Raw genomic sequence first — 19,190 nt, forward strand, 5'->3', positions numbered from 1 at the left:
GGATGGGTAGGGGCGCAGGAGGGTGCAATTACAGTGCTTGCCCTAGGCACCATTTTCCCTAGTTACACCTCTGCAACAAGTGTACTACTGTTTTGAGATCATGAACCTCAAGAAACGGATGCAGCTGGCGTATCAACCGAAACTGATAGAAAGTGCTTCTGGCCACTGCCTCAACCTGAGGAACCAGGGAAAGGTGTGGAGCCAGAAAGGTGTGGAGCCACTCCCAGACTGTGTACCTGTTCCTTCTGAGGAAGTGTGACCCCATCTAGAACAGGTAGATCAATTTCGCTTCCCGAGTGACAACCCTGCACAATAAGTACCTCCGTCTTGTCTGAATTCAGTTTCAGTTTGCTATCCGTCATCCAGCCCATTACTGCTTCCAAGCAGGCATTCAGGAAGGATACACCTTCTCCTGATGATGTTGACATGGAAAAATAGATTTAGGTGTCATCAGCATACTGATAACACCCAGCACCAAATCTCCGGATGATCTTTCCCAATGGTTTCATGTAGATATTAAAAAGCATTGGAGACAGTATGGAGCCCTGAGGGACGCCATACATAAGCCAACATTCTGAAGAGCAATAGTTTCCAAGCGCCACCATCTGGAATCTTTCTGAGAGAAAGAAGAGGAACCACTGTAAATCAATGCTTCACACCCCTAACACTCTCAGACGTTCCAGAAGGATACTATGGCTGATAGTATCGAAAGCTGCCGAGAGATCCGAAAGGACCAACAGAGTAACACTTCCTCTGTCAAGTCCCAATTGGAGATCACCCATTAGGCTGACCAAGGCAGTCTCCACCCCATAGCCCATCTGGAAACCAGTTTGAAATGAGTCTAGATAGTCAAGACCGCCTGGAGCTGGGAGGCCACCACCCTCTCAATCGCCTTGTCCAACCATTGGAGGTTGGAGACAGACCTGTAGCTACTAAACTCAGAGGGGTCCAAGGCAGGCTTCTTAAGAATAGGTTTAATAATTGCCTCCTTTAAACAAGGAGGCATCTTGTCCTCTGTCAGAGAGGTATTTATAATTGCCACCAGGCTCTCCACAACAACCTCCTTGCCATATAGTATAAGCCACGTTGAGCAAGGATAGAGGTGGTAGGACGCACTGTTCCAAGCAGCTTGTCCACATCCTCAGGAGTCACAAACTGAAATTGATCCAGTCTAACCACACAAGAGGAGTTGCTGGATACCTCTGCATCTGACACTGCAATAACTGTGGAGTCTAAATCTAGATCTAGATCGACCTGAATACGAGAGACTTTGTCCACAAAAAAACTCATTAAAAGTGTCAGAGCAGGCAACTGATGGTTCCAAATTCGGATTCAGGGGAGTAGGGGGCCCTAGACTAGCCCCCTCACAACCCTGAATAGCTCTGCTGGATGAGAGCCTGCGGAAGCAATACGGGCAGAAAAGAAACACTTCTTTGCTGCATGTGTAGCCAGAGCATAGATCTTTAAATGTGCTCTATGTCACAATCTGTCAGATTCAAGTCAAGTCATCCTACACTTGCGCTCCAGTCGTCTACCTTGCCGCTTCAGCTCCTGCAGATCTTCCATATACCAATAGGTTAGACAGTTCACAATTTAGCCCACTTGCACCTCAAATGTTCATGTGGCAGCCATCTTGAAATGGAATGGATGACATCATCACACACAATGCCATTTGGGCATCCCTATGTCTCCCTACAGCTGTAGCAAATTTGGTTTAAATCGGTTAAGCAGTTCACAAGTTAGCCCACTTGCACCTCCAAAATTTATGCGTCCGCCAAATTTGATTGGAGCAGATGACGTTATCACAAACTACGCCATTGAGGTGTCTCTGTGTATCCCTACAACTGTACCAGATTTGGTTCATATTGGTCCAGGCATTGTGAAGTTCATAGGGGGGACACACGGACACACACGTACAAAACGCCGGGTGATCTCATAAGCCTACTGGAAAGTAGGCTAAAAATCCATCCGGTGGACACTGTTACCTAAACAACTGGGCCTGGAAACTCACATCTGGTTTGCTGAGAAGCAGAGTCTGTTGCTATCTCCTGCTTCCTTCATCTGTATTTGCTCCTTTCGCAAATCACTTCCCTCTATCTCACACCCTCAACACAGCTTGACTTGCAGCACTCTCTGCATTCTCATGCCGAGGTACAGATGGGTTGGCTTCAAAGGTAGGGATCTGGCCCCTTCCTCATTCTTTTCCTTTCAAGTTTAACCACATTCTATGCAATTGTGTACTATGTATTTTTCTTCATAAAACAGACCATGGGGGTTATTTGGATGAGGATTAAAGCTGAAGGGAGGGGATTTATTAACCCTTTGCACCCCTGCCACAGTCTGCCCCCTTTCCTCCACTATGGTCTGGATTGAGCCTTGGTGTGTTATTATGAGATCACCCAGCATTCCATTCTGTGTGTGTGTCCTTGTGTCCATCCCTACCCAACTTCACAACGCGTGGACCAATATGAACCAAATTGGGGACAGTTGTAGGGACACATAGGGACACCTCAACGGCATACTTTGTGATGATGTCATCCACCCCAATCCAAGATGGCAGAAGCATGAACGTCTGAGGCTCAAGTGGGATAACTTGTGAACAATCTAACCAATTTCAACCGAATTAGGTACAGTTCTCGTGAGTGACACAAAGGAACACCTCAGTGGGGTAGATTGTGATGATATCATCCACCCTAATTAAAGATGGCAGACGTGTAAACTTTTGAGGCACAAGTGGGCTAACTTGTGAACTGCCTAACCAATTTGAACCAAATTTGCAGCAGCTGAAGGGACACATAGGGATGCCCCAATGGTATCGTTTCTGATTATGTCATCTACCCCAATCCAAGATGGTGGGCATGTGAATGTTTGAGGCACAAGTGAGCTAACAAGCAACACCTAACCGATTTGAACCAAATTTGGTATAGTTATAATGAGTGCCACATAGGGATGCCTCAATGATGTAATTTGTAATGATGACATCAACCCCAGTCCAAGATGGTGGATGTGTGAATGTTTGAGATGCTAGAAACGCAACTTTTTGAGAATGTTTGAGATGCAACCTGTAGACACCTAACCGATTTGAACCAAATTTAGTAGTCCAGTTGTAGGAGTAGTGAAAGGAAAGTAGGCAGATTAGTTCTTACTAGAACAACTTTGTTTTATACAGAAGAAACAAGCATGGAACTGCATAGCACATGCATAAAGTCTCGTTCTGACTCTTGGAGCAATTTCTAAAGTACCTCTTAAAAAAAAACTCTGAGCCTCTCCCCTGCTATTAGCGAGCATGTTTTAAATGCATTTGTATCAGGTTTTTAAAATTTGTAATAGCCATGCAGGTAGATCAATTTTTAACCATCCTTTTTCACATTCTCTGCCCACTTCTCTGCAATGAGTCCTGAGATGTCCCTTCCCAGCTGAGATAAGAAGTATAATTGTGCTTTCTCCAAGACCTGCACACTAGGGGCGAGCAGGAGGGGGTGGGGAGATTGTTTTAAAGAATACCAAGTGTATGTTTTCAAAGTGAGTTGAAGAAACGGTGCTTCCAACCCCTTTTTAGCCTACTTTCCAGTAGGCTTTAAAAAAATTTTTTACATTTTATATCCTGCTTTTCCTCCAAGGAGCCCAGAGTGGTATACTACATACTTAAGGTTCTCCTCACAACAACCCTGTGAAATAGGTTAGGCTGAGTGAGAAGTGACTGGCCCAGAGTCACCAAGAAAGTATCATGGCTGAATGGGGATTTGAACTCGGGTCTCCCTGGTCCTAGTCCAGCACTCTAACCACTGCACCACCCTGGCTCTCAGGCTGGCTCCCGGCATTCTGTTTGTGTGTCTGTCCGCGTGTATGTCCCCCACTATCAACTTCACAACACCTGGACCAATATGAACCTAATCGGGTACAGTTGTAGGGACACATAGGGACACCTCAACGATGTAATTTGTGAAGCTGTCATTCACCCCGATCCAAGATGGTGGACACATAAACATTTGAGGCCCAAGTGGGCTAACTTGTGAACCACTTAACCAATTTGAACCAATTTGCTACAGCTGCAGGGACACATAGGGATGCCCTAATGGCATGGTGTGTGATGATGTCACCCACTCCATTTCAAGATGGCTGCCACATGAACATTTGAGGCTCAGGTGAGCTAATTTGTGGACTCCCTAACTCATTTGAACCAAATTGGGTACAGTTGCAGTGAGCAACACACAGGGACACCTCAATGGATTCTGATGATGTCATCCACACTGATTCAAGATGGTGGATGTGTAACCTTTTGAGGCTCAAGTGGGCTAACTTGTGAACCGCTTAACCAATTTGAAACAAAATTGCTGCAGCAGTAGGGATACATAGGGACACCTCAATGGCATAGTTTGTGATGTCGTCATCCACCCCAATTCAAGATGGCAGACACAAACTTTTGAGGCGTAAATGGGCTAACTTCTTCTTAAAGACCTTTGTTTATTGCGTAAAAAGAAAAGCAAATAAAACCAAACATTTTGACGTCAAATACATCAGCTTCAGTGTTCTTCCAATGCTTTCTGTGGATTGCAATTTTGTATTGTTCTAGCTTCCACTCTAATTACACACAACCAGGTAGCAATGTCTTAATTAACAAAAAAGACAAAGGGAAAGATGAAGGGAGGGGTAGGGAAGAGAGGAAAGTGGGCTAACTTGTTTCCCGCTTAACTGATTTGAACCAAATTTTGTACAGCTGCAGGGACACATAGGGACACCTCAACGGCATAGTTTGTGATGATGTCACCCACCCCAATCCAATACGGTGGTCGTGTTAACATTTGAAGCTATTGAGGGGCTTTTTGGGTGCTGCCACGGGAGAGGGGGATCTCCAGAGGTTTCCCCTCATGCCTGCCTCACCCCAGTCTTTTTTGGGCCATTTTAGGCCCCTTCTAGGCCTCTCTGTGCCGGTGGTGGAATTTTGGAGGCTTCTGCTCATGCGAACTGGCCATCTGCATAGCTGGGTCATGCCAATGGCCAGTGTGTATGCACGGCAGCCTGCAAAATGGAAGTTCATTATTAAACTTATTAAAATGCACCCCCTGAAGCCCCTCAATGACAGTGTCTGCCATTTTTTCTGTTTTTTTTAAATTCCGCCCCCCTTCCAAGCCAGGCTCAAACTGGTTTGGACTCTAGTGTGCACAGAACTGGACCAGGTTTTCCGGTTTTGTGCACACCCCCTGGTAGGGGGATTGGAACAGGATCAGAATTACATTTGCAGCAGCTTTGGAAAGCAGTCCTTATAACACAGATGCTTTTTAAAGGGAAAGGCTGCAGATGAGAAAATGTTGCTGTTTATGTATGCCAGCAAGCAGCCAGGATTAATAAATGACTGTGCTGCAAGCCGAGTGTCTGATCACTATCACCCATCCAGACACGTCTTTCCCTTTTTTAAAAAAAATAGCATACACTCTCAGTGATATACACACAACTTAGACACAACACACAGAAACAAACATTTCATCATAGCAGCTGCTTTTTGAGACTGGCTTCCCATCTACTCCCCAGACTACATCTACATCTCAAAATACCTCCCAAGGTGTGTACGTATGTTCTTCCCTTATAAAAACATTTGTTTTCTCTCTTCAGTAGCTACAGAATCCCCAGCCCCATTCTTCCAATGGCAGTCTTCTCCGACTCCTATGCCTGCCCCAAGCTTAAACCAAAGCATAAACAGACAGTACTGAAGTAGAGGTTAGGGAATGGGACGAAAATATCCTTTCTCTCCCTCCAACCAATATATGCATGTCCTAGAACAGAATATGGAGCAGAAATCCCACAATACACTGCACACACAATATAAAGTGGCATACATTGCTAGAAGCATCCCTGTGGGGTATTATGGGGTTGAATTTTAATATAGTCAAAGGGCAGTGTGAGCTAGTAATCAGGGTAAACAATGGGTGACTGTTTTCTCCCACAGTAGCTGGTAGAGACTGTGCTGGTAGAAACTGAAGACATATACAGTGGGGGGAAAGGATAACTTGAAAATGGTGGCAATGTGTATTATTAACTGTCAGCGGCAAGAGGGAAGAGATTCCTGAGACACATTTGAAATACTTCAAAATGCACATGTCATCTCAGCCTAAGTCTCTGTATCCCAGCTGGATCCTATCAGCAGTGGCTGTTAGAGGGGACCCAGGGGCTGGGGAATGATAGTATCCAAAGTGACTCAGATTGCCTCGGACTATGGCTCTGCCCTGTGTGGGCAAGTGGCAAATCAGGCATTATCATAACAGAGTTTATGTATTTTTCTCTTCTATTATTTCCCCCCCTAGACTCTTTCTAAACCCATTATCTTTTTATGATACGATAAGAGATTTCTTAAAAGATATAGAAAAATGACAACCTCCATATTTTCAAAAATTTCTTCTCTCTGGCTCTCTCTTTCTCCCTCATGCCTTCCCTTTATCTTCTCCTTTCAGCCTTAACTTCTCCTTCATGTCTTTGATTCCTTGCTCTCCCATTCAATTATCCTGCACTTCCATCCTTTCCTTCCCATTAAATTTAGTAAGTTTATAGGCCACTCTTCTATTCAAGATTTGCAGGGTGAGCTACAATCAGAATGATAAAGACAAATACTATAAAACACAATATAAAATAGTAAAGAAAAAGAAAAAGTCAAAAGCAGCAGCTTTAAAATCAGTAACATGATAAAATCATAAACACCACCAAAAACAAACTATGGAACATGATGGAATGCCTGGGCAAAGAGAGTCCTCTGCTGGCACAAAAAGACATCACTGATGCCAAGTGAGCATCTCTGGAGAGAGCATTCCATGGACTATATACTTGGGGACGGGACTGTTGCTCAGTCTGGTTGAGCATCTGCTTTGCATGCAGAAGATTCCAGATTCAACCTGCCAGGGAGGACTGGAAAAGACTCCTATCCAAAAGCCTGGAGAGCCACTGTCAGTTAGTGTAGAAAATAATGAGGTAGCTGAACCAGTAGTACAAGGCAGCTTCCTAGGTTTCTAATCTTGGCATCATTCTTTCCCCACGCAGTTCTCCCTTTGTAATCAACCTTTTCTTTTACACATCCTTCCTAAACCCAAACCTCATTGCCTCCCCTATTACCAGATTTGTCATTCACTCTTTCCCCCTTGTTTATGGCCTACCCTCCTGGATTCATTATGAGTAAGTCTGGGTTGTAAACCTAAGCACCCACCCTGCAGGGGAAGTGGATGGACCCCACTTCCCCACCCTTTCTTTGTAAAAAGTGTCTGCAGTTCTTTCCAACCACTTTAGTAGAGATTCCTCAGGTATCGGCTAGCTGCTTTAACCCTATGTCCAGGCTATTCTTTTAGGCATTTTTAAAAACTCACTCACATTGATTGGGGAAACTGTAAATATGAAAAGATTCAGGAACACTTCAATGACAACAATGGGAGTGCTTTTCACAGCCACCTCATTTTAACATCTTTCCCTTTAAGGGATACATAGAATAGCTGCCAGAGAAGTCTCAGGAATAATTTGAAGCTCATGAGTGCTGATATTTACCTTCTTGTCTGGCTAATGTTTCTTTGACATTAATATACCTTTCTAAACAGCCATATGCCTCTATAGAAAATTCATGGTGAACATGCAATGTGAAGTCAGTCCTCTGTCAGCAGAAAACAAGGAAAGAACAGGTAGGACAAGAAATTAGTATGAGGGAGAGACAGTAAAAGAAGAAGCAAGGAATAAATCTAAGTCAAGGTTCCTTAACTTTGGGCCCCCAGATGTTGTTAGACTACAACTCCCATAATCCTCAGCTACAAAGGCCATGTTTGGGGATGATTGGGGTTGTAGTCCAACAACATCTGGGGACCCAAGGTTAAGAAACCCTGATCTAAGTAATGAATTTAATGTGCAGATGAAGAAACTAGCAAACTACAATTTCAAGACCTCCACTGGGGCTGTTGTCATTCATTGCCATCCTGGCCTTGGTCTTAAAGCTCTTTTCAGAGTACTTAAACAAGTTGAGTTGTTCTAGTAAGAACTAATATACCTACTTTCCTTTCACTGTCTCTACAACTGGACTAAATTTGGTTCAAATCTAGGTCTACAAGTTAGATCTCTTGCACCTCAAATGTTCACGCATCTGCCATCTTAGATCGGGGTAGATGAGATCATCACAAACGATGTCATTGAAGTGTCCCAGCACACACTACATCTGTACCTAATTTGGTCCAAATCGGTTATATAGTCCTCAAGTTAGTGCACTTGTACCTCAAAGGTTCATATGTCTGCCATCTTGGATTGGGGTGGATGACATTATCACAGACTATGCCACTGAGGTTTCCCCATGTGTCCCTACAGTCGTAGAAAATTTGGTTCAAATCGGGTAGGCAGTTCACAAGTTAGCCCATTTGTGCTTCAAAAGTGTCCCTATGTGTCTCTACAGCTGAAGCAAATTTGGTTGAAATCAGTTAAGCAGTTCACAAGTTAGCCCACTTGCACCTCAAAGGTTTATGCATCCACCATCTTAAATCAGGGTGGATGACATCATTACAAACTATGCCATTAAGGTTTCCCCATGTGCCCCTATGCTGTAGCAAATTTGGTTCAAATCAGTTAGGCAGTTCACAAGTTAGCCCATTTGGGCCTCAAAAGTTTACATGTCCACCATATTGAATCGTGATGGATGACATCTTCACAAACTACGTCATTCAGGTGTCTCTATGAGTCCCTACAACTGTACCTGATTTGGTTCATATTGGTCCAGGCGTTGTGAAGTTGATGTGGGGAGACACATGGAGACATGGGATGTCAGATGATCTCATAAGCTTACTGGAAAGTAGGCTAAAAAGGGCTCCTGGTAATCTTGTGAACAGAATTTAAACAGTATGGACCATGACCATGTGTATTCTGTGCTACTCTTGAATCATTACAAAGTGCAAAATGTAGCACTGAGTGCAAAGTTAAGCTTCACATGAATCTCAACTTTAATTTTAAAAGGAGCAAATTTCATGTCCCTATGACCTAGAAATATTAGGGGCATGCCAGGCAAATCTCAAGAAGGTAAGCCTTTTGAGGCTGAATAAGAGTTCCAGAGGGCAGGAAAAGAACTTCAGAACCCTGCAGAGCAAAAGAATCGCTATTCTTTTCCCATGGATGTGGTGGTGGCCATCAATCTAGACAATTTTAAAGGGAGATTAGAGAAATTCATGGAGGATAGGGCTATCAGAGGCTACTAGACTTGATAGCTGTGTATTTCCATCAGGATCATCAAGGTAGCATGTCCCTGAACATCAAGTGCTAGGGGACACTATTGGGAGGGGCAGCTGCCCTCTTTCCCCTGTTTGCAGGCTTCCTAAATGCACCTGGTTGGCCACTGTGTGAATTAGAATGCTGGACTCTGGCTCAACATGGCTTTATGACTAGTAGATCCAGGAAATAGAAAATATTGCATACTTATGCCAGAATTTCTCTTATTTTCCATATTTTGTCACTATGCCTTATTTAAGGAAGTTGTAAACTTTTCTTCTTGACATGGGTGTGTATATGTGCACATACTTTTTTAAAAAAGAAAAACTTTTTTTATATCCCGCTCTTCCTCCAAGGAGCCCAGAGTACTACATACTTAGGTTTTTCCTCACAACAACCCTGTGAAGTAGGTTAGGCTGAAGGAGAAGTGACTGACCCAGCAAGTATCATGGCTGAATGGGGATTTGAACTCGGGTCTCCCCAGTCCTAGTCCAGCACTCTAACCACTACACCATACTGGCTCAATAACACCATACTGGCAAATTTCAAGAAAGTAAGCCTTTTGAGGCTACATGGAGTCTTGGCTCCAATAGCAAGATACAGCCACTCTCTCTTAAACTTCTCAAATGGACTTATCTCTAATCACGTGTCACTGCAGCCCCTGCAAATGGCACACTGTTCCTATATGGAACTCACCCCCATGTGGAGAAAAGAGTGTGACAACTGCATTTAGATTATCTCATGTGCTTTTCATGCTTTTTCATGGAATACTGTCCATGTAGGAAAAACAGCAACACTGAAGTGGCTTGCAGTAGTTTGCCTAGTTCAAGAAACTGTAGCCAAACCTTAAAACCCAAGGCTAGCTTCATTACTCATATGTTTTTCCATAACAGTTTAGCATTCAGAGGGAATTATTTATTTATTCCCCATCTGATCCTGTAGGCTCTGGGAGGCTTACAGCAATTTCATTGAAGTTGGCAGCCCTTTGGGGCCATGATAATCTAAGTAATGGGCATGGATGGGCTGAGGAAACAAAGTAGGTCAAACTGAAAACAGGGACAAGAAAATATTCTCCTCTTCTCCCAAAATACAGCTCTCTTATCATCAACTCAGTGTTCAAGTTTGATTTGCCCCCTTTAACACAGGATCAGAATTTTGCCCTGCAGACAATCAGGTTGTTGTGAGGCAAATTTCTTAAAAGAAAAGGATTCCTTTGAATAAAGTGGGGTTCATGAGTACTGAAAGTATGAGGAGAGACTCAAATAAGCAATTTATGGGAGCTTTTCCCTTATCATAAGATATTGAAGAGAAACAAAGTTAATCAAGTTATAGTGCCAAGAATTCAGCTGCCAGAATAAGCAGCCTAAAATGGGCACTTCAACCCACTCAATTAGTGGGTTGAACCTAAATAAGTAAGGTTACCATCCTGGCCAGAGCCTTTGCAAAATATAAGACAGAGGTAATAATTAGGAAAAAATACTCTTCAAATGCCTTGGAACTTAGACCTGATTACTGATCTCTCTGAGTTGTAGTTGCCAATGGTGATTAATTATGCCATGAAGTATGATTTCTGAAAGCATCAGCACACTCCATTGATATATATGCACGGCATGCATTTGTTTCTTAAAGTCATATACCAGCAAGGAAAACACATACAACAGGCAGGAAGAGAAGTTACCTCCATACACGCAAGGGAACTCCACACACGAAGATTTCTCAGCAGTCATTACCACAGCAGCTCTGTCAGCTGATGAACTAAGATAAGCATTGGTTTTTTCACTTGCCTTGGTGCTGCTGAAGCAAAAACTAAAAAGAAAACTAGAACTACAGAAGCTAGATCACAGACACACACACTCCATCACTTGATTTCTACAGCTGAATGTGTGGACTGACTTCCTGGAAAAATGTGTGGTTGAAGTGACACGAAGCAATATAAAAGATACAAGCTGACCCTGCACAGAGCATCTGTGCAGTCGTGCACTGAGCCTGTGGCATCCCGCCTGCCACTCTCTCGCTCGCTCGCCCCAGGGCCCCCGCCTGCCACTCGCTCGCCCCACGGCCCCTGCCACTCTCTTGCTCGCTCTCCCCACAGCCCCCTCTCTCGCTCGCTCTCCCCACAGTCCCCCCGCTGTGTCCTCCATCTTTCTCTATCTTGCAGTCCTTGCTTCCCCCTGCTGCTGCCAGGGACTGTCGCCCACTCGCCTGACATCCTCTGAGCTCCCTGCTTCCTGCTGCTTCACAGCGCAGCTCAGCCTACCGTCTGCCGCCCACAGAGCCAACTGTCCAGCCACCAAGCTCCCTGCTGCTTCATAGCACCCCCGAGCCAACTGTCAAACTGCCTTCCACAAAAATCCCTGCCCCTCTGTCAGCCAATCGCCTCCTCCCCCTCTGTCAGCCAATCGCCTCCTTTCTGCCACGTCCCCACACATGGCCCGTCTTGGAAAATTAATAATATAGATATCTATGGTACTGTATCTGTGATGGCTCATCCATACATAGTAGTCAACACCAGATACTGTTGGTATTAAGTGGTGAACATTCATGCATGAACCAGCCACATGTATGATGTGTGACTCTTGTGCACAAACACATAGCTCCTTTGTTCTGTGGTCTAAGGCCATTGTTGATTACTTTGCTACTACTATTTATATCTTGCTTTTCAATACAAAAATGCTCAAAGCTCAAAAAGAATAAGTCCTCTCTTACACTGGACAGAACAGAGTTTATTTCAAACTACCTCTTAGAGGAAGAAGACAAGTGTTTTCAGTTATAGAAAAAACATTTCCCACCATGAAAATATTTATTTATCATATTTCTATCCCACCTGATATGTACATCTCTAGGCAGTGTACAAAACTGGTATTATGTGGTCCCTTCGTGTTGTCCTAGGGACCAGTCTGGCTGCCACATTCTGACCCAATTGTAGTTTCCAGACTACATACAAAGGCAGCCCCACATAGAGCACATTACGGTAGACAAGCCTGGAGGTTACCAGCATACGTACCACTGTTTTAAGGTCATTCACCTCTAGAAATGGACGTAGCTGACATATCAGCCAAAGCCTATAAAAAGTGCTCCTGGCCACCACCTCAGCCTGAGAAAACAGGGAGAGCTTTGGGTCCAACAGCACTCTCAAGCTAAGTACATGATATTTCAGGGGGAGTGTAACCCCATCCAGAACAGGCAGATCTAAACCATCTCTCAGGTCCTGGGCCCCCCTGTCAGTACCTCCATTTTAAATGGATTCAACTTCAATTTGTTATCCCTCATCCAGCCCATTACTGCCTTCAGGCAGGCATTTAGGGAAGATATGCCATTTCCTGACTATTATTATTATTACATTTATATCCCGCTCTTCCTCCAAGGAGCCCAGAGTGGTGTACTACATACTTAAGTTTCTCCTCACAACAACCCTGTGAAGTAGGTTAGGCTGAGAGAGAAGTGACTGGCCCAGAGTCACCCAGCTAGTATCATGGCTGAATGGGGATTTGAACTCGAGTCTCCCCGGTCCTAGTCCAGCACTCTAACCACTACACCACGGTCAGCATGGAGAAGTAGATCTGGTCAGCATGGAGAAGTAGATCTGGGAGTCATCAGCATATTGATAACACCCAGCACCAAACCTCCCGATGATCTCTCCCAGTAGTTTCATGTAGATATTAAAGAGCATTGGAGACATTATGGAGCCTTGCGGAACTTCAGCTCTTGCATAGCAGAACAACAGTCTCCAAGTGACACCACCTGGAATCTACCAGAGAGGTAGGAGCAGAACCACTGTGACACAGTGCCACCCAATCCAACCTCCCTCTGAAGGATACCATGGTCAATGGTATCAAAAGCCGCAGAGAGATCCAAAAGGACCTGCAGAGTCACATTCCCTCTGTCGACAGCCAGCTGGAGATCATCCATTAGGCCAAACAAGGCAGTCTTAACCCCATAGCCCATACGAAAGCCAGTTTGAAATGCATCTAGATAATCTGCATCATCCAAAACTGCCTGGACCTGAGAGGCCACCACCCGCTGAACCACCTTGCCCAACCATGGAAGATTAGAAACAGGTCTGTAATTAGCTAACTCTGAGGGATCCAGTGTAGCTTTCTTCAAAAGTGGTCTAATAATAGCCTCCTTAAGACAAGGAGGCATTCTGCCCTCCCTCAGAGAAGCATTTATAATATTTACCAAACCCTATCTGATAATATGATTATCAGATGAGATAAGCCAAGCTGGGCAAGGGTCAAGAGAGCAGGCTGTAGGATGTACAGTCTGAAGCAGTTTGCCCACTTCCTCAGGAGTCACAAACGGAAAATGATCCAATCTAATCCCATAAAAGGATTACCTGGTCACCTGCACGATAGACGCTGCAGTAACTGTGGAATCCAGCTTGGCCCGAATATGAGAGATTTTATCCACAAAAAAGTCATTAAAAATGTCACAGCGAGTGACTGGTGGTTCCAAATTTAAGTTCAAGGGGGAGGGGGTACATACTAGCCCGCTCACAACCCTATACAACTCAGCTAGACGTGAATTTGTGGAAGCAATGCGGGCAGAAAAGAACCGCTTCTTTGCCGCCCTCACCGCCAGAGTGCATAGGTCTTCAAATGCGCTGTGTCATGCTTGATCAGGCTCATGCCAAGTCTTCCTCTACTTGCACTCTAATCTTCTACCTTGCTGCTTCAGCTTCCGTAACTCATCCAAATATCACTTTAAGGCAAGGCAATACCTCTTTAAGGCAAGTTGGACAGGATGCTTAGGAGCTACTGTATCAACTCCTCTAGTGAGTTCATTATTCCATCTTTGTACCAGAGCATCAACAGAATCATTAGAAGAGCCAACCCTAAACCCTTCCAAGACTTCTTGGAATCCTATTGAATCCAATAACTCCCTCAGGCGGAGCAATCTAGTAGGTCCTTCACCCCTGCAGAGGTGGATCGTGGCTGTAAGTTCTGCCTTAACCAGATGGTGATCCGTCCATGACAATGGGGAGATGACAGGAGTCACCACCCACGGAACACCACCCTGATCAGATCAAAAGAACAAATTGAGTGTGTGACCAATATCATGTGTCAGAGCAGAGAACAACTGGGATAGGCCCACAGTCATCATAGCCGCTATGAACTCTTGAGCCGCCCCCGACAACCCAGTCCCAAATGAACATTAAAGTCCCCCACCAACAACAACCTGGGCGACTCCAATGCCAACCCAGCAACCAGGTCCATCAGCTCAATGAGAGATTATATCTTTAAAAAATATGATTTTGAAAAACAGGAACAAATATAAAGAAGAATGTAAAATGCTTCTGAATAATATACTCAATTGCACCCCAATCCTATGCACATGTGCACTTTATTTATTTATTAGATTTTTATACCACCTCACCCATTCACAAATATAAAAACAGATAAAAACAAATAAATAACTCATTAGAACAAAATTAAAACCAGTTTAAAATCCTTTCAGTGTTCACTAAAGGCCAGGCTAAAAAGATAGCTTTTATGGCTCTTTTAAAGGCTGCTAAAACTCTTAAGCCTTTAATATTCATAGGGAGCGCATTCCAGAGCCCAGGATCAGCTACAGAGAAGGCCCAATCCTAAGACCCCACCAGGCCAGCTGGCAGCAGCTGGAGATTAACCTCTCTTGATGATCTTAAAAGTGGTCATCAAGTGCAGTGGAGATCATACTGAAGAAGGCACTCACCAGGTAACCTGGTCCTAAGCCCTTTAGGACTTTAAAGGTAATTACCAGCGCTTTGTGTTTTTCCTGGAAACACCTCAGCAACCAGTGCAGTTGTTTTAAAATAGGCATAATATGGTCTCTTCGAGAAACCCCGGAGACCAATCTGGCTGCTGTATTTTGAACTAACTGAAATCCAGCTTGGCCCAAATATGAGAGATTTTATCCACAAAAAAGTCATTAAAAATGTCACAGCGAGTGACTGGTGGTTCCAAATTTAAGTTTCTGTATGACATACAAAGACAGCACCACGTAGAGCACATTGCAGTAGTCAAGGCTAGAAGCTACCAGTGAGTGCATCACAGTTTTGAGATCATCATCTTCACAGAATGGATGCAGTTGTCGTATCATAAGAAGCATAAGAAGTTTATAGAAAGCGCTCCTGGCCTTAGTCTCCACCTGAGACACCAGGGTGAGGCCTGGGTCCAGAAGCACTCCAAAACTGTTCCTTATGACAGGAACCAGAGTAGTTAGCACCAATATAGTCAAATAGTAATGTCCTCTGCTTAGCAATCAGTTGTGTGTCAGCTCAGATGCTACTGAAACACCTCACTGTTGTGATTCAGGCCTTGCATCAATGGAGATTATTCTGTAGTGACTGAATGCCTTTAGCATGCAGATGAGCCATCCCCTGGACCTGTTTGCATCATGCTTCCTTGAGCAGTTTTGTGCTGCTCAAGCTTTGGGTGATGGCCTGATGCCACCTATGGCAAAGGAGGTTGATGCCAGCATAGCAGAATTGAACCATACAGCTGAACTGGCAAAATATCCTCAGGAGGTTGACTCAGTACACCAACAGAAACACCACATGTGTGACATTTATTTGCCATTGAGGTGGCTCATCATATCAGGACTTAAGCTTAAATAAGAACTGCATAAAATAAAACTAGGTTTGTGTAAAGGGGTTTTTTTATTTTTGTCTTCCGTGTATGAAATAAAATAAGATTAAATGCCACCTAAAGAACAAGAGATTGCTGCTAAGCAAACAGAGTATTAAAAATAATCAAAGCCATGTTTTTAACTGAATATCCTAGGCAGTTAACAAAATTAGGTTTTAATGTCAGTGGAAAATAAATTCCCTGACAAGAACCTGGAGGAGGAAAAATGGTTTCTGTGGATTTTTGCCCTGGCTGTTTTGAATGGTACCTAAGGCCAGTACGTAGAGGCAGTTGACATGCTATGTTCTGTATTTATAGTAAAGCTTCAAAAAAGAGAGGGGCGGAGGGAGGGAGAACAGGAGTAGTTTTGCTGTCTCCAGCAATAACTGGGAGTTTTCATAAACAGCTTCCAGTTGTGGTGACCATAAATCTAGAAGATCTACAATTTTTAAAATTAAAAATTGATATTTCAATTGTGCGAGTGCAAGTCATGTTTACCGTAATCATTACACAGCCACCTCCAGCACAAGTTCCCCTTGTGTAGGAATACACAATGTGTGAATTGGCTCACAGTGCTCAATCTATTATCTGTTCCATAATTCATCCTACTGCCATTTGTCTGCCCAGTGGAGCAGTTACCACATCATAGTACCCAGTACCTATGCTGAATGATCCTCACAGATGGTCTTGTGCTGCAACACAGTGTTATTTTGTTTGTTAAAATTACAGGAACCTTTCCTTCTGCTTCAGGGTCTCCACCTTCCCCACACTGCCTGATCAAATGGTTCTCAATACAGGCTCATTGGCCAGGGGAGCAGAGGGCCACCAACCACTCCCAGCCCAATCTCTCTGCAGCATTTACCTCCCCCAGGGACCTTCTTGTAAGCAGCAGAGGCAAAGCCTAACCTTTTAACTCACTATAATAACTGACATACAGGAAGCAATAATATCCCATTTCATATTTCCCTTCATACTGTTTACTAGCCATTGAAAAAGCCCAAAGCAGGATTTTCATCTTTTCAGTTCAAAGAAAAGCAAAACAATTCCTATATCTAACTGGCCACATTGGTGGGTGGAAGACCTAACTAGTGAATGAAAGACTCATTATATGAAGCAAAGCATTTTTATTTTTTTAAGTTAACACAATTCTTACTTTTTCACAGATCTATATTTGAATCTGACATAGGAAATGCAGCCCTCCCAGTGCTTTCCCTATAAAGCTCTATAGGAAAAGTGATGGGAAGGACTACTTTCTTCAGAGATCCTGGCACCCTTCCTGCGTGCCCTCTAAGACATCACTGAGGGTCCTCCTAACTTCCCTAACTCCTTTAAGTCCCTCCCTGATGCTGTGCACAGAAGTGCTCTGTGCAGAGGTAAGTGGTGAAAATAGTTGCCTCTACAAATGATGGACATGATTTGGTTTCAACCCTTCGAAGTCAAACCTTTGTACATGACTTATATTCAGCTCTTGCCTATGCAACAGATATTACTATCAGCCACAACTTGCTATGTGCCAAACTTTAAAGTGCAGCTGACAATTTCATTTTCATCCTAACTGTGCCTTAATATGTTTTATGTAGACTGAATCAATTGCCCTAAATGTTGTAAAATCAACACAGCTAAAAAGAAACTCAAAAAATAATATGAAAAATTGCTTTGTGTCTTGTCACTCTATAATGTTCAGTTGCCAAGGCACATTAACACACTTCTGAAAAAAATTATGAGGATTTTAATTTAATAACTTTATACAATGCCTGTGCAAACAAAAAAACAACAACACACCAATATTCTCACACTGCTAATTAGGCTATTTAGGATATAATTCATAACAGAAGCCAAAACTCCCCCATTAAATACTCTGTCTATGATTTTCAACAAAAATCCACACAAGGAAACATCACAAGAGGACTATGCAATGTCTGATTTGGGAGGCTAATGAATTAACATAAACAATTAAGGCCCTAATTCAGTTCAGCAATAAAGAACATTTATGAATCACTAGACTATAGAGATCCATTGGTTTGTTCATTATACCAGAAGATTAAATTAACTATTCTGTCATGAATTATGTTTATAGAAGATTCCAAGCAAATTTTATATTTCTCTATAAAGTTCATGATTAGCCCCTGAACAAACAAATCTATCCAATAAAAAAATTATATAATTTAGATGAGTTAAATGTTTCGTGCAAACAACACACTTCTCTGTCAGTGTTCTTTCATTCCTTTACTTCATGATGGAGCCATTTCTTGAAAGCCATTGTTACTAGGGATGTCCAATTCAATCTCAAATCAATTCGGGTGGAATTGGGGATTCAACCCCAAATTGAATCACCCTCAAAATAAAGGGCCTGATTTAGGGTTGAGAAGAATCTCCCCAATTCACCCCAAATCAATTCGGGTGATTCATGGGTCATTTTGAGGTCTGTTTTTCTGGGGAGAGGTAGTCTACCAATAGGGGTTGGTGGGTAGACTCACCCTCTGCTCTGGACTTAGCATGTCTGTCTGCCTTGGAGGACTGAACTACCCAGTATACCAGTCCTCCAAGGCAGGCAGATGTGCTACGTCCAGAGCGGAGGGCTAGTCTACCTGTCTACCCCAATTGGTAGACCAGCTCCTTCTGGGAAAATGGTGCCATTTTGAGGCCCATTTTTCCAGCTCTCCCTGGAAAAACAGGCCTCAAAATGATGCTTGAATCACTCAGATTGATTTGAGTGATTTGAGGTTGATTTGTCGAGCAGCCAGCTATGCCGGCTGTTTTCAATAAATCAATTTGAGTTTTTTAAAATTTGATTCGAGCTTGAATCAAATCACAAAATTTGATTCATGCACACCTATAATTGTTACTTTAGTAGCAATTTTTACAAATGATACATATGTTTGGTAACCAAAGTTAAGGGGGGGGGATTATAGAGATACATATCAATGAGAAAAAGTGTGCGTGTGAATGAACATCCAGCATTAAAAATAAATAAATCTGGCTCTTTAAATCAGTTCCATATTGTTCTATGAAAACTTCACTACTTACCTCAAAAGTGTTACCAGTTACATCAATCTCTGGGGCCACAAAAGCACCTTCGGGATCATCTTTAAAAAGAGGTAACAGATTAATAAATTAATATATTGTAGAATTTTTATACCACCCTAAAAGTATTTCTCAGGGCAGTTTACAATAATACAGTACAAATTAAAAGCAAAATTAAAAGGTTAAACCATTAAAATAATTTAAAATTTAACACAATGTTAAAAACTGTAAGCCTAACTAAAAACCTGGGTTAACAAATGTGTCTTAACTGCCTTCTTAATAGTTATCAGACATGGGGAGGTTCTTTGGAGTGCATTCCAAAGCCGCAGAGCAGCAACAGAGAAGGCC

The 19,190-nt window shown here is 43.1% G+C and overlaps 1 protein-coding gene across 6 annotated transcripts in view; it reads right to left on the reverse strand.

Annotated features, from left to right (window-relative positions):
- The window catches only part of KNDC1 (kinase non-catalytic C-lobe domain containing 1), a 125,348-nt gene that overhangs the window by 85,800 nt on the left and 20,358 nt on the right, over window positions 1-19,190 (reverse strand). For all 6 annotated transcript variants that reach the window (XR_008320194.1, XM_053312276.1, XM_053312272.1 and 3 more), the window contains one exon: window positions 18,846-18,904. Coding sequence is in view for 4 of the 6 variants with exons in the window: in XM_053312276.1 (XP_053168251.1) it covers window positions 18,846-18,904 (59 nt within the window). In the remaining 2 variants the exon portion in view is untranslated. The remainder of the gene's footprint in view (window positions 1-18,845; window positions 18,905-19,190) is intronic.

Source organism: Hemicordylus capensis, chromosome 3 (genome assembly GCF_027244095.1).
Source record: "Hemicordylus capensis ecotype Gifberg chromosome 3, rHemCap1.1.pri, whole genome shotgun sequence".
In the NCBI taxonomy this organism is placed as follows: Eukaryota; Metazoa; Chordata; class Lepidosauria; order Squamata; family Cordylidae; genus Hemicordylus; species Hemicordylus capensis.